This window comes from Malaclemys terrapin, chromosome 9 (assembly GCF_027887155.1).
Source record: "Malaclemys terrapin pileata isolate rMalTer1 chromosome 9, rMalTer1.hap1, whole genome shotgun sequence".
NCBI lineage: Eukaryota > Metazoa > Chordata > Testudines > Emydidae > Malaclemys > Malaclemys terrapin.
The window spans coordinates 996,512-1,013,308 of NC_071513.1; the positions used below are offsets into that span (position 1 = coordinate 996,512).

At 45.9% G+C, this 16,797-nt stretch overlaps 1 protein-coding gene across 1 annotated transcript in view; it reads left to right on the forward strand.

Annotated features, from left to right (window-relative positions):
• The window catches only part of TEX11 (testis expressed 11), a 113,225-nt gene that overhangs the window by 94,465 nt on the left and 1,963 nt on the right, over nt 1-16,797 (forward strand). The window contains exons 27-28 of the mRNA XM_054040050.1: nt 9,307-9,427; nt 14,742-14,906. Coding sequence (XP_053896025.1) covers nt 9,307-9,427; nt 14,742-14,906 — 286 coding nt within the window. The remainder of the gene's footprint in view (nt 1-9,306; nt 9,428-14,741; nt 14,907-16,797) is intronic.

Below are 16,797 nucleotides of genomic sequence, written 5' to 3' on the forward strand. Positions count from 1 at the left end.
TAGTGTTCACACCAATTACTGCTAGAAGGACTGAGGCCGGGAATGTGCACAGGCAGTCAGGTGGTCGTGTATCCCATCAACTGGTCATTGTTTATCCTGCATATATGTCAAACTGTTCCAAGGAGGGACTGGCAGGGAAGGAAGACATATAAGGGAATCAGTTGTTGATTGCATGTTAGATCCCTTTCTCTGTGCTCTCTGATTTTTGCCTTGTGGGGCAGGAACCTGTCTGTATTATGGCTGTGAGGCACCCAGTAAAATCTTAGTTACTTGATAGAAAACGTAGTAATGAGCACAAGGGTTATGGTGATAAACAGAAGGGGTCAAACTCTTGCTTATGTCAATAGCCACACTGATTTCAGTGGATCTGCTCACTTGAATAAGGCTGTGTTTTCACTGCAGAGTTAACTTGGGTGATCAGCATGTAGGTTAGCCTAGCCCAGCTGTGAACAGCCACACTGCAAAGCCCTGAGTTACCACGTCCTCACAGGTGCCGCACTCCCCCATGTGTGTCACTATGACTATTTCTTTCAGTGATTGTCCCTATGGGTATTCCATGTGAAGATGTGTCTCCCCCATGTGCTCTTGATTGGAGAGTTTTGTCAGCAGCGTCTGTGGGTCTGTACCTGCACCTTATGCACCCTTGTGCTCTGGCACGAGGAGCAGACACATCACCACTCCAGTTCCTTCTCAACTGCCTGCAGCTCGAGATAGAGCAATTGTGGTGTCTGAAGCATAGCTTCACAGCTTACTTCACTTTAACATTTTATTGTTTTATTTCTTTTCTGTAAGTTTGTTTGTTTTGGATATTTTTAGCACAGGTTTGTGCTTTTGAAGGGGGTTCCACTCCCCCTCCTTTCTTTGCATTCATGGCCTTTTTTACCCTCAATCCCTGTTTGTTTGCTGCCTTTCCTTCTATGGGTAATGCCAAAAACCTCAGGATGCCAGGCCTGCCACGGGTTTTTCCCCATCCTCAAGTCCTGCTGTATGCTTATCCTCCAACACCATCAATCCTGAAGTTTCTGAAGAAGTTGAAACAGGTGAGAGTAGTGACCATTCTGATAGCACAATCATGGCCGAGGCAGGTGTGGTTCTCAGATCTGCTTTGCCTCTCTCTGCGCTTTGCTTTCCTCTGACAGTAGACCTTCTGACCCAGGAATCAGTAACCATAACCCACCTCAGTTTTTCATCGCTGCACCTCAAGGCTTCCTTGATGGCTCTTGGGCATAGAACAGAATTGTTCTCTTGAGGTTCAGACAGTGCTACTGAATAGCAGGAAACCCTCCACCCTACTCTGGGACCTTAATTTGGTTCTCATTGCCTTAAGAAGACCCCCATCCAAATCCTTGGGAAGCTGCTTATTTCTTCATTTGGTCCTCAAGGTCTCATTCCTCATAGCCATCACCTTAGCCAGAAAGGTAGGAGAACTAGGGGCACTTATGACTGACCCCACCTGTACATGATATTCTACTGTGAGAAGGTGACTCTATGCCCCCATCCTTGTTTCCTGCCTAAGATCTCATCAGACTTCTGCCTCAATCAGGTCATTCAATGGCCAGCGTTTTACCTCATGCCTCATTGGTTGAGAGAGGAGGCTAGTCTTCATAATCTGGGTGTAAGAAGAGCTCTTGCCTTCTATCTCAATAGGCCGAAGCCCTCCAGAACTTATCCCCGACTCGATCTCTTTTTAGAATGAATGGACAGTCGATTTTCACCCAAAGACTATCTCAGGATCTCAGAATGGATCTTGGCATGCTGTGAAGCATCTGGAGGGGTTCCCTCACCGAGGATTACTTCCCATCCTACTAGTGCCCAATCCACCTCTGTAGCCCTACTTAAGAATATACCCATCACAGACATTTGTAGGTCTGCCACCTAGTCTTCTGTGCCCACATTTTCTCACTACACTATTGCACCTGCTTGCAGGGCAGATGAAGCCTTTGGTGATGCGGTTCTGTGATCTATACTGAATTTGCCTCCTCAGCACCCTCTTCCATATTGAGGTACTGTGCAAGAATCTCCACACATTCCGCATCCATAGGGACAATAGCTTGAAGAAGGAAGAGAGGTTACTTACCTCTACAGTAACCAGAGTTCTTCAAAATGCTTTGTCCCTATAGGTTTTCCACTATCCTCTCTACTTTGGAGTCTTTGCATCTGGACTTCCTGATTGGGAAGGAACTGGAATGGTGGTGGGTCTGCCTCTCCCTACATACTCTCGTATTGGAGCAGGAGGGTGCATAGGGCACAGGCACAGATACATGAACACTGCTGACAAAAATCTGATTGTGCGCACACCCATGTGCTATCGTTCTCACATGGAGTACCTGTAGAAACAAAACTTCTTGAACTCGGTTACTGTATAAGTAAGTAATCTCGCCTTCTGGGGTCATACCCCATGTTCTTGGTGTGGCAGTAAGCTGAGCTGCCTTATGATTCCCAGTGAATTGCGGAAAAAATTGTCTGTTCTTCTGGGCACACAAGGGGAATTGTGGGAACACATTCGAGGACTGTCAGCATGCAGGGGGATTAGCCTGCAAGATGGGTCACCACCCTGAATGAAAGCAACATTTGGGTTTTATCTACAGCCCCAGAAGAGCCAGCTAGCCCAGCTTGAAAGCATCACTAAACTCGGATGAGAGGGTGTAGTATGTGGACAGAAGAGGAATTATGGGGGCCTGAATTAGAGCCTGAGTTACTTCTATAGTGAAGATCTATCCTTAGGGAGGGGAGAGCCAGAAGATGTCAGCCTATGCTAAGGAGGCAGCTTCTGAATCAGCGAGTGACTGCTTAAAACATGATGCCCAAGAGATGAGCCCATGTTCATTGAATAAAAAACGCTCTCACTTAGGCCTTGTCTACACTACAGCGTTTTGTCAACGCAGGTTATGCCGACGATCAAAACCCAGTATAATCACGTTTGCATATAATCACGTTTGCATGTTCGCACAATGCTCCTTCTGTGGCGGAGCGTGTCCACAGTTGGTGCTCTAGCATCAACAGTGAGAGCAGTGTACTGTGGGTAGCTATCCCACTGTGCTACTTGCCACCTTCTGCAGCTAGAAGTTGTGGGAAGATGGAGTGGATTGCAGTGTATCATGGATGTGGGCTCAACGTCCCATGATGCACTTTTTTTCCGTCCCAACATTCCATGGGCTTCCGACTGCATTTCACAGCATTTTCCAATTTTCCCTATTTACTGTGCGCCTGCTATCTCTGAAAGCATGGACCCTGCACTGCTCTCTACTGTTGTGGTCACTATTATGAACACATCACAGCTGATTATGCAATATATCATGAGCATCCAATGTGACCAGGAATCCGAGGTGCCTGACCTTCTGTGTGCCATGGAAAGAAACACCACCAGATTACTTTTGGCATTCACGGAGCAGCTGCACACAGTGGACCATCGCTTTTGGGCTTGGGAAACAAGCACTGTGTGGTTGGATTGCATCGTTATGCAGATCTAAGGTGACGAGCAGTGGCTGCAGAACTTTCAAATACGCAAAGCCACCTTCCTGGAACTGTGTGCGGAACTTGCCCTAGCACTGCAGCGCAAGGACACCAAAATGAGAGCTGCCCTATCGGTGGAGAAGAGCATGACGATCACTGTGTGGAAGCTGGCAACTACAGACTGCTACCAGTCGGTTGTGAATCAGTTCAGACTTGGTTGGGGCTGCGTTACTGCAAGTATGCAAGGCCAGTAATTGCATCCTGCTACAAAGGACTGTGACTGTTGGCAATGTGTGTGAAATTGTAGATGGCTTTGCGGCAACGGGATTCCCTAACTGCGGCAGGGCGATAGATGGCATGCAGAGTCCAATTTTGGCCCCCGACCCCAATTTTGGCGACCGAGTACTTCTCTATGGTATTGAAGGAGCTTGTGGATCACTGGGCGTGTCACTGACATAAGTGCGGGGTGGTCCAGGAAGGTGCATGACCCATGCACCTTCAGGAACACTGGCCTGTACATAAAGCTGCAAGCAGGGACTTTCTTTCCAGATCAGAAGATTCCATTGGAGGATGTTGAAATGCCCATAGTGACCCTGAAAGACCCAGCATACCCTTTATTCCCATGGCTCATGATGTCTTACATGGGAGACCTAGACAGCAGCAAGGAGCACTTCAGCAATAGGCTGAGCAGGTGCAGAATGACCGTAGAATGTGCTTTTGGCAGATTAAAAGCACACTGGCGCTGCCTTTATGGCAGGTTAGACCTAAATGAAGAAAATATTCCCATGGTCGTAGTAGCCTGCTGTGCACTGAGTAATATTTGTGAGGCTAAGGGTGAAAAGTTTCTCCTGGGGTGGAGCACGGAGGCGAATCGCCTGGTGGTTGATTTTGAGCAGCCAGATACCAGGGCTATTAGAGGTGCACAGTGGGGTGCTATTTGATTCAGGGAGGCTTTGAGGCACCATTTTGACAGTGAGCACCAGTCATGTATCTTTCTATACAGCACTCTGTCATGCTTTAATTTGCCGCCTTTCATGAAATTTTGATTTCTGACCATGATTTGTAATCCGCAAATGATCAAATTACAACTGTGTATTAATTCCAGCAGCAACCACCATGTGTAAGAGACAAATAAAGATTTGTTATCTTTCAGAGAGTATGTTTTTATTAAATACCAATTAACAACACACACAAAAGGGTTGGTGGAAAGGGAGATAACAGTGATGGGCAGTGTAGGCTCTTATTGCTGTGTGTAAGTCCAGCTATCATTTTGGAAGCTGTCCGAAGGGGTGGAGTGAATGGGATACCGAGTCGGGCTGGAAAGTTGCAAGGAATGTGTGGGAGGAGTTTGGGGATGGCATGGAAAGCAGTTCTGTATTGGCGGTGGGAGGTGGCGGGGACAAGCACGGATTAATTCTGCAGGCAGCATGATTAGGGACTTTTAACATCTCTGCTCCTCCATCACTTTTATCATCTGATCCTGGCCCATTAAAATTCACTTCTGGATCTCCTTGCTGTCCTATCTGTTTTATAATTTTCTTTTAAACTCTCTTTCCACATCCTGCGTTCTTGGTTTTTGGCCTTTGAGGATTGGAGCATCTCTCGAAACATGTCCTCCTTGCTCGCTTCCTTATCTGGTAGACAATGAGGAGTATGGCACCTTAAAGACTAACAGTTTTATTTGGGCATAAGCTTTTGTGGGTAAAAAAACACTTCTTCAGATGCAGCTGAAGAGGTGGTTTTTTACCCACGAAAGCTTATGCACAAATAAATTTGTTAGTCTTTAAGGTGCCATCGGACTCCTCGTTATTTTTGTGGATACAGACTAATATGGCTACCTCTCTGATACTTATCGGGTAGAGGCACTCTGCTGGTATGTACGGGGTTCCTCTGAAGGCCACATATGTAGAAGCACAATAAACAGAAGCGTGATTGTTTAGTGCATGCATAGCATCAAATCATTATAGTAAAATGCACCTCTTTTGAAATATGAATCAGTTTCTCGCTATCCCTTGGAAAGCACACATCTCAGCAAATGCCCTAAACATGGTGAGTTCGGCCTAGGGGAGTGCTTAAGATGGGACAAAGGATCTAGGAGGCAACTAAGGACAATATTGTAAATTTTGCCACTATTTTCCATAGGCGGGGGTCTGAAGCCATATTTCACTCCTGAGGGTATGCAAGAGTGCATCTCCTGCTTGTATGCAGCTTCAGACTGAGTCTCTATGCTGCTCGTCTGTGTGCCGTGTTGGTCCCTGCACGAGTGATTGCCGATTGGCATGGGAGAGTTTCCTAAAACGGCAGGAGGAACAAAGCAGCTCTGCTAAGGAATCTTTGGCTGAGGATGGGCGAGGACATCCAGGAAAGTTTCCTAGAGATCTCTCTAGAGGATTCCCATGAAATCTCGGTGTGCATTAACACACTGTTCTGCTGCATTGCTTAGCTGCACAGGGGGATGTGAATCACATGCAAACACAGCTAGTCTTGTACATTTCTATCCCTTCACCCACTTCTAGAATATAACAAAGCAAAGGACCGCTCTACCTCATATAACCGAACAGCATCAACTCAAAAGGGTCACTTACCAGAGCTCCCCTCTCCTGCTTCATGCGCATCAGAGATGGACTGCTGTGACTGGCTTGACCCCTCTGGAGTGGAAAAGAGGTCCTGCTGTGTGCTCCACATCATCCTCCAACTTGACCACTTTGTCCATGACTTCGTCCTCAGGTCCTCAACCTCGCCAAAGTATCCATACGGTTTGTGGAGGTGGGATTGCTGTCTAGGAGCGGCAAGTCTTCAGGCAGCACCAGAGCAACAGTTTGACTCCCTTGCCTTCTGGTGTGCCTGCGTCAGCTCCTTTATCCTCACACGGCACTGATGCGTGTCCCATTCGTAGCCCTTATCCAACATGCCACAAGAAATCTGACCATAGATATCGAAGTTTCTACAGCTGGAGCATAGCTGGGACTTCACAGCCTCCTCCCCACAGAGCCAGCAGATCCAACAACACAGGTACTCCAAGCAGGAGAGTGTTTGCTGCCTGGAGACGCTGTAATCAGCTGGGAAGATGTGATGTGAGCTCTCCATGCTGAGCAAACAGGAAGTGGAATTTCAGAAATTCCCAGGTGCAGGGCAGCAGAGTTCAAACTGCTGACTAGAGCAGTCAGGATGGGCATTGTGGGACACCTCCTGGAGGCCGTTTACAGTGACATAAACAAATGCAGTGTCTACACTGACACTGTTGATATTTTGTTGCCAAAAGCTCTACGCCTCTTGTTGAGGTGGTTTTATTTTTTCTGCAAAGCAGGAGAGTTTTGTCGGCAGAAGGAGCATTATAGTGTGTATACCTCCACTGTTCTGTTGCTGAAAGCTGACTTTTGTTGACAAAACTCTATAATATAGACAAGACCTTAATAGATACCCTTTTTCCAGAACATAATGTGAGCTTCTGGGCACAGGGACTCTGTTTCCTCTCTGATCTCTTCAAGGGTGAACTCATTAGTGCTGGTAATGGTAATGGAGTAGGTTTGTGTACTTGTGCTGCATACATACAGTATGTAAGGAGGAAATCTTCTGTTGGTTTTGTTTAACTAATATCTTTTAATATGCTGTTATACATCACTTAGCCACTAGTGTAGACAAAGGTCATCATGTTTAAAAATGTGGTAGCTGGTTGTAATTAACCCTAGGGCCTCCAAGAAGGAAACTGGCAAGGAGCTGGTTCCATCCAAACCTGTCTGTGCTTCCTTTGTGTTGCAGAAGAACAACAAGAGGGTTCATGCTAAGGCCCCTCTTGCTAGATCATGCAGTCCAGGACAAGCAGCTTTGAGCTAAGGGTGTCCCAGATAAAAGACTCTGGCTTAGGCGAGAACAGAGTGTGCTAAGTAAATTAGTGCAAAATAGGGAGCTGCTGCTTGGTGACAGGGCAGTAGTAGCTGAGGTTGCTGCAATTTTGGTTGCCTCTGCTCAAGATAAACAGGACTTGTGAACATTTAGTAAGTTAGTAAATTACACAGAAAATACCCTGACTCCATGTCACCAAATTCCCTTCAAGTGGGAAACTAACCTGCTGCAAGGCTCCAATATCTGCTACTACAAATGGGCAACACTAGTCACTTTAGGATTACCCATGACTAAGGCTGCAAGTTTGTCATGGTGGTCACAGAAGTCATGGATTCTGAGACTTTCCGGGAACTCCGTGACTTCTGCAGTGGCCTGTGTGGCTGGTCCGGGGGCCGCCTGAGCAGCTTGGGCAGCCCCTGGGCCAGCTGCACAGGCTGCTACTGGGGCAGTCTTGGGCCACTGCCCCACCCCCAGCAGCACCAGGAGTTTGGGTGTGGGAGGGGGCTCTGGTGTGGCGCTTTCCTTGGGGGAGGGGGCTCCCCAGAAGTGGCAACATGTCCCACCCTCAGTTCCTAGCTCTGCACACTGCCTCCGCCCGCGGGCACCATTCCCGTAGCTCCCATTGGCTGCGGTACCCAGCCACTGGGCGCTGTGGAGCCGGCGCTTGGGGTGGGGGGGCAGTACGGGGAGCTAGGTCCTGAGGGAGGGACAGATCCCGCTTCCGGGAAGCTGCAAGGAGCTGGGTAGGGAGCCTGCCAGCCCCGCCAACCCCCTCCCCTCCCAGCACCAGTAGGGGTCCTGGCTGCTCCCCCCCCCCGCCGAAGAACCCGTAGCACCCCCTCCCGGGCACCCCCTCCCAAGCACCCCGGCACCCCCAGGCTGCCCCGCCCCATGCACTCACGATGCCCCGGGGCTGCCGCCCACCCCTCCCCCCCCCCCCAAGATTTAGTCAGGGGTATATAGTACAAGTCATGGACAGGTCAAGGGCTGTGAATTTTTGTTTACTGCCCGTGACCTGTCCATGATTTTTACTAAAAATACCCATGACTAAAACGTAGCCTTACCCCTGGCTAGTTAACACTTTTTTCAACACGATTATCTTTGTTACGCTAATGTTTTAACAACAGTGTTAATTAAAACCTGTTTACTTAACATGCTTTCTAACACAATTTATATTCCCAGTGGTAACTAGGCCAATGAAGATGCTTGGCTACAAATAGGCGCCAGTAAGCAGCTTTGGCTTAACCTGTGATGTGCTCCAAAGGGCATACTGTAGCTGGTTGGGTGCGATGTAGTCGTCTCAAAAGAAATTAAGTGAAGAGAACTGTGGGGAAAGCCACAGGGACTGGGGGGAGTTAACTGTAAGATACTATGCCAAATATATGATATAGTGCTGCTGAGTAGCTAGCTCCCCAGGGTACCTGCTGTATACGGAATCTGAAATACTACCTGACATCCTTTGGCCTCAGATTCCATTCCCTGTAATGGAATCCCCTCTTCTGCTCCCCCTGCACCTGAACTGCCATGACAATGCTCTGTGACTCCCTCTCCTAAAGTCCAGGCTGAGTTATCATGAAGGAGCTGCCTTTTCCCTTAATGAGCAGGGAGAACCATTTCAAGGTGCACGCATTTGCTGTTGTTTTTCTTGATTTCAAAGGACAGCAAGACAAGCACGGCCCTGCAGTTAGCTCCCTTAGTGGGATTGGGATAGAATAGCTGCTCTCCCCTTCTTTTCAGTTGGGCAACTCCTAAAATACAATAGCTGCTGCCTCCCATCTATAGACTGCAGGAATGACCTCAGGCCCAGGGCAAGGATGTCCTGCTTTCAGAAACGGGTAGGGTACAAAGCAGTGAAGTGCAGACAACAAATGGAGACACACGCCGGAGTGGTGCTGCTGTTAAAACTCAGCTAATTTGTTCCATGCATGGTTGCTTTGCTGAGTAATCAAAGATGCATATTCCATATGGTATTTAACAAGTTTTCCTCTCTGTTGCTGTTTTGATTCCCAGCAAATGTCTGCACAGCTTGGTTCACCTTTCTCTGCCAACTGGAGTGATAGACACAGATGCTTGTGTACTGGAGGAGGTGTGGGGCTACTTTGAAGATGCTCTGAGCATTGTAAGCACCACAGTAAGTTGAACAGAAAAACAAAAGATTGGAAATGATCCTGAGTAAGCTTAAAAAGTCCTCACCACAATGAGCGCAATCAGCAAACAAATCTTCAAATATTTAGGCTCTCACATGCAGGGGCGTCATTTAAGGAGGCTGGGGAGGGTGGCTCTAGCCTCTGCTGAGTTTAGTACCTGAGGTCTGCACTTGCCGTGTATTCCCTAGCCCCAGAGGGAGCTCTTCACTGTGACACAGCTTGAGTGTGATATGGGATGAGTTCTGTGCTGCTCCCAGCTTCCACTCCTAGGGCAGGGAGTTTGCTTATAAACAGAGGCAGGCTGATTAAGATAACAAAAGGCTTGTCCTTAAATTAAATTAAGGATCCTTAGATGATCCTGAAAGTATTGCCAGGCACTCAAATTAAAAGAGGAAACAAAGGGTAGGAATGAATAAATGGTGAGAATGGAAAAAAGTAAGTAGTGGTGTCCCCCAAGGGTCTATACTGGACCAGTGCTGATCAACATATTTATAAATGATCTCGAAAAGGGGGTAAACTGAGGTGGCAAAATTTGCAGATGATACAAAATTACTCAAGTATCAGAGGGGTAGCCGTGTTAGTCTGAATCTGTAAAAAGCAACAGAGGGTCCTGTGGCACCTTTAAGACTAACAGAAGTATTGGGAGCATAAGCTTTCGTGGGTAAGAACCTCACTTCTTCAGATGCCACCTCACTGTTTACCCCCTTTTCCAGATCATTTATAAATATGTTGATCAGCACTGGTCCAGTATAGACCCTTGGGGGACACCACTACTTACTTTTTTCCATGCTCACCATTTATTCATTCCTACCCTTTGTTTCCTCCCTCTTGCATGTGAAGAAGTGAGGTTCTTACCCCGAAAGCTTATGCTCCCAATACTTCTGTTAGTCTCAAAGGTGCCACAGGACCCTCTGTTGAAAATTACTCAAGATAGTTAAGTCCAAAGCTGACTGTGAAGAGTTACAAAGGGATCTCACAAAACTGGATGACTGGGCAACACAATGGCAGATGAAATTCAATGTTGATAAATGCGAAGTAATGCCCATGGCAAAATATAATCCCAACTCTACATACAAAACACCAGAGTCTAAATTAGCTGTTACCACTCAAGACAGAGATCTTGGAGTCAGTGTGGAGAGTTCTCTGAAAACATCCACGCAACGTGCAGTGGCAATCAAACAGCATATTCGGAATCAGTAGGAAAGGGATAGCTAATAAGACAGAAAATATCATATTGCCTCTATGTAAATCCATGGTACACCCACATATTGAATACTGGATGCAGATTTGGTCACCTGAGCTCAAAAAAGATGGATTGGATTTGGAAAAGGTACAGAGAAGGGCAACAGAAATGATTAGGGGTATGGAACACCTTCTGTATGAGGAGAGATGAAAAAGAGTGGGACTTTTCAGCTTGGAAAAGAAATGACTAAGGGGGGATATGATAGAGGTCTATAAAATCATGAATGGTGAGGAAAAATTGAATAAGGAAATGTTATTTACTCCTTCACATAACACAAGCATTAGGGGTCACCCAATGAAATTAATAGGCAGGAGATTTAAAACAAACAAAAGAGTATTTCTTCACAGTCAATCTATGGAACTTGTTGCCTGGAGAAATGATGAAGGCCAAAATATACCCGGTTCCAATAAGAACTAGATAAGTTCATGGAGGACCGGTCCATCAATGGCTATTAGTCAGGATGCGCAGGGATCCAATACCATGTTCTGTGTGTCCCTAGCCTCTGTTTGCCAGAAACTGGGAATGGGTGATGGGATGGATCACTTGATGATTACCTGTTCTGTTCATTCCCTCTGAAGCACCTGATATTGGCCACTGTTGGAAGACCGGATACGGGGCTAGATGGACCATTGGTCTTAGCCTGTATGGCCATTCTCATATTCTTATATTGAACCCTGGTGTATCTGCCTCCCGCTGCAACCCCTTAGACCTCACACCCCTCCCAGAGCTGAGATAGAACCCAGGAGTCCTGATGGGGTCGCTATCTCTCTCTGCAGAGTTAGTAACCAAGTAAGAATATATATTAAAATTTTAAACCTAACCTGTGTCTTTAAGTGACTTGCCACAAGATGTCAAAACATGTTAGTATTAGAGCTGAGTAGGTCTATTTGATTTTCTTTCTTTTATATAGGAATTAGCTACAGTAATTCTGTCAACTAATTGCTAAGTTATCTGCCAAAAAACTAGAATTTTCAAGTACCTAAGTAGCCCCCGGAATCATGGTTAGTCACACACACCCCCAGTCTGAAATGGCGCCCCTGCTCACATGGGACAAGCCCCTTCCCCGAGGGATATAGTGAGGGCACCTCAAACTGAATATCTCCTGGATCCTTATGACTTAACTGAGTGTGTCCTGGCTTTTGTGGAGGGTTTTCTGAGACATTTTAGGGCTTATTTTTAGTCCTGGGTTTAGAAATTGCCTGAAGACGGAGTATATAGCCCACCATTCTTAAAAAAAACCCTGTCTGCAAATACAACTTGACATTCCAGATTTTAGAATCATAGAAATGTAGGGACTGAAGGACCTCAAGAGGTCATCTAGTCTAGGCCCCTGTGCTGAGGCAGGATCAAGTAAACCTAGACCATCTCTGACAGCTATCGGTCCAGCTTTTTCTTAAAAATCTCAAATGATGGGGATTCCGCAACCTCCCTTGGAAGCCTATTCCCATGCTTAACTATCCTTATAGTTGGAAAGTTTTTCCTGTCTCCCTTGCTGCAGTTTAAATCCATTACTTCTTAACCTACCTTCAGTGGCCATGGAGAATTGATCACTGTTCTCTTTATAACAGCTTTAATATATTTGAAGACTTATCCGGATCCCCTTTAGTCGTCTTTTCTAAACAAGCCCAATTTTTTAGCCTTCCTTCACAGTCAGGTTTTCTAAACCTTTTATCATTTTTGTTGCTATCCTCTGAACTCTCTCCAGTTTATCCACAACTTTCTTAGTATGGTGCCCAGAACTGGATGCAGTACTCCAGCTGAGGCCTCACCAGTGCTGAGCAGAGCAGGACAGTTACCGCCTGTGTCTTGCAAATGACAGTCCAGTTAAATATACACAGAATGATATTAGCTGTTTTTCACAGTTGTATCACATTGCTGACTCGTATTCAATGAGCGATCCACTATAACTTCCAAATTCTTTTCAGCAGTACTACCACCTAGCCATTTATTCCCTATTTTGTAGTTGTGCCATTTTATTTTTTCCTTACTAAGGGCTTGTCTATACTTACCGCGCTGGTTCGGCGGCAGGCAATCGAACTTCTGGGTTCGATTTATCGCGTCTAGTCTGGACGCGATAAATCGAACTCAGAAGTGCTCCCCGTCGACTCCGGTAATCCTGCTCGCCGCGAGGAGTACGCGGAGTCGACGGGGGAGCCTGCCTGCCGCGTCTGGACGGCGGTAAGTTCGAACTAAGGTATGTCGACTTCAGCTACGTTATTCACGTAGCTGAAGTTGCGTACCTTAGTTCGATTTGGGGGTTTAGTGTAGACCAAGCCTAAGTGTAGTACTTTGCTCTTGTCTTTATTGAATTTCATCTTGCTGAGTTCAGACCAATTCTCCAATTTGTAAAGTCCCTTCTGAATTCCAAGCTTGTCCTCCAAAGTGCTTGCAACCTTTCCAAGCTTGGTGTCACCCACAAGTTTTAGAAGCTTACTCGCCACTCCATTATCCAAGCCACCTATGAAAATATTGAAAAGTGTCAGACCCAGGATGGACCCCAGTAGATACGCCCTCCCAGTTTGATAGCGAACCACTCATGACTAGTCTTTTAGTACATTCTTTCCAACAGTTGTGCCCCCACCTTCTAATAATTTTATCTAGACCACATTTTCCTAGTTTGTATAGATGAATAGATTTTTGTCAGATAATTCCTTCAGTACCCTTGGGTGAATAGCATTTGACCCTTCTGATTTGAATTTATTCAAATTAGTCAGAACATATATCACATCTACTGCATTCCTCTTTCCACTAGGCCAGGTACTCCGTGAAAGAAGGAAATTAGGTTGGTTCGGCATGATTTTTTTCTTGACAAATCCATGCTGGCTTTTCCTTATAACTGTATCATCCTCTAGGTGCTTACAAACTGAATGCTTAATAATTGTTCCAGTATCCTTCCAGGTATCAGAGTTAGGCTGCCTAGTTTATAAATTTCCTGGGTTCCCTTTGCTCCCCCTTTTAAAGAAAGAAGTACTGTTTGCCCTTCTCCAGTCCTCAGTGTGAGGCTGGGTGAAATTTGGCTTGTAATGTTGGCATTGATGAATCAACTGTTTGTTAAATTTATTTGTGGGTTTATTAAATTCCTGTTTTTCAAATGACCTGGAAATGGTTTTCCCTGCTGTCAGTACTTGCTATACTGCACTTAGTTTTCAGGCCCTTGTCTCCATGGGGACTGGCCTACTGGAGAGTGAAATCTTCCTTCTATTCAGGCCTTGTTAGTCCCCCCTGGTTGTGTGTGCCTTCTTGGCAGGCCTGAAGTATAAACCAGACAGTCGAAACAGCTGGTACCCAAGAGCCAAAGCAAGATTTGGCCTTAGCTTATTTTCATCCATGAGCTTCTAAACAATATGTTCCTTATTCAGCATCAGGGAGGAGGCTCAGGAAGGAGGAGGAAGATGAATTTGTTGATTTCTTCCCCCCCCCCACACACACACTGTATTGGTTTCCCGTTAACTGGTAGCGATCTGGGTTTTCAAGCTTACACATGGTGATTGCCACTAAGGACAGCTCTCATCCTGGTGTTCCTGTGCTGCAGAACAGGAGCTAGCTTGGATACACAACTCCAGGGATGTGGTCTTTGACATCCTGAAATTCTGGAACCACTGCAGGTCATTCCAGGTCTGCACAACAATCAGTTCCCACCATTCAGTGCATGTTGAAAATGTTTCAGCCAATCTGCAGATAGATCATATGCAAGTTCTCCTGCCACGTGCAGCCACCATGGGGTCATTCCCATAGATCATATGCAAGTTCTCCTGCCACGTGCAGCCACCATGGGGTCATTCCCAGTACCATAGGATTGAATGTTCTGTCCTAATAATAGACAAGAGTGCCGCATTCCTCACCCACGTTGGCAGTAAGCAGTTCGGAAGTGGTGCAGGTGAGTGGTGAATTATCGGAAAGACCATAGGGAATTCTGGCTTTTGCATGCCCAGGGTGAAGAACTTTCTTCTGTTTCTCTGTTCTAAGAATAAACTCTAATGCACTCTAGACCAGGTATCTTTAGGAGTGAAAAGCCTAATCTTTGCATTGTTGCTTTGCCTTGCTGGCTACTGTAGGATGATTACCCAGAGGTGGAGACCCTTTGGCTGATGACCAGAGCCTGGAATACAGGAATATTTCAGTACAGTGTCGGTAAATACAAGGAGGCTGAGCACTGGTGTGGGCTGGGTATGCGCTTTCTGAATCACCTGAGATCCCTGAAGAGCAGCTATGAAAGCCAGGTGAGTGTGAGCAGAAGGCAGGGGGGCAAAAACTGTGAGTGGTGGAGGGGAAAGCATGGAAGAAACTGCTCCACAGGGAAATGGACAAGACCGAAGAAGTCACTAGATGCTTAAGCAACATGCGCTATTATGGGTCTAAGCCTGAAATTGTGTTCCAGAGCTGCTGCTACGACTGTCTAAACCCATGGGGAAGAGAGAACATAATGGATGTGGCACACAGGCAGAAAGGAATTTATAGTCCTGATACTAGTGAGCTTGTGCAAGCAACTGAGTGGAGGTAGTTTTCAGCTCAGCTGTGGCTGTGGGCAAACCTTTGGCTCTATGCTGGCTTCTCCTTGTGTAGGGTGGCCAAATTGCAGCCTGTGCACTATATGCTGCCACAGCATTCTACAGTGGGACATATTTCATAGACATGTTGGAGGCATGAAAAGTTCAGATCCCAGCATGCAGTGTGGCTGGCTGCTTAGATAAAGATGGAGACACTAGTTATTGCTGCAGGCTGCACCACTCTATCCATGATGAGGCCAGCTGCCCTCTGTTCCATTTTAGGCACAGCTTTGGACAAGCTACCAGTGTGACCCTCACTGAGGCAAAGCTTATGTGCTGCCAGGGTGGGGCGTTGCATTCAGTATGAGGGGCTGCAGGAGTCTTAGGATCAGGGCAGAAACTGTTAGGGAAAAGAATAAAAGTTTGAACATGAGAGGTAGAGGAGAAAAACCTGGGTAAAGTTCTCTGACAGGTGTTGTACAGGAGCTCAGATTGGATGATTACAATGGTCTTTTCTGGCCTTATATTCTATTACTATGAAAACTGAAAGAGACACAGGGGAACAGGTCTCTTCCCCAATCACTGCATCCCCAAGCAGTTACCTCTCTTTTTTAATAAGATTGCTGATCACTTAACTGAGCCTCTTACCACAGTACTGGGAAACGGTCATCTAACCCATCACACTCATGCAGCTACAAGCAATGAAACATTGGAAGCAATACAACTAACAATGGAAGTAGACAGGCAGAGAGGACATTCTGCAAAAAGGCAGGTGCTTTAATGAATTAAAAAGAAACCAGGGTTTTTCTATACACACAAGTAGCACCAGTGTCACTAACAGTGGGACGGTGCACTGATTTAATTAAATCAGGCTGATGTCTGTAGATGCTTTTACATTGTTGCTCTAAGCCAGGTTTAAATCAAACTGAACTGCTGTAAGCCTGGCATTAAGTGATGCAACTAAATTGCTGCAACATCTCATCTTGAGTGAAACCAGTGCAACTTCTGGATGTAGAGCAGGCAGGATTCTGCTGTGCAGGACACTTCAATGATCAGCCCTCTGCAGAGAGCTGTATAGCTTTTCTTAGCCCTTTGCCACATCAAATCATGCTTTCTGTTGCTCTATTACTTTTGGCTCCATTGCCCTTAAGCCTGCCCATCCCTACTGCAGCAATTTATAGACTGGATGATGTGTGCAGTCATCGTGCATTATCTTACACACACCCCTACACTGGCTCCAGTTTAACACTGATTGGTTGCGGGCTGGTCAGTAGTTTTTGTGCCCATTTAATTTATCAGTTTTTGAAACACAATCCCTAGTGTGGCTGCAGTTGTAAATAGGGCTGTCAGTTAATCAGTTAAATCAGGCGATTAACTCAACAAAATTAATTGCGATTAAAAAAATTAACCACAATTAATCATAATTTTAATCACACTGTTAAACAGAGAATCCCAATTGATATTTATTAAATATTTTTGGATGTTTTTCTACATTTTCAAATATACTGACTGTGCTCACTTTATATTAATTTATTATTACAAATATTTGCAATGTAAAAATGATAAAAGAAATAGTACTTCTCATTTACCTCATACAAGTACTGTAGTGCAGTCTCATTATTGT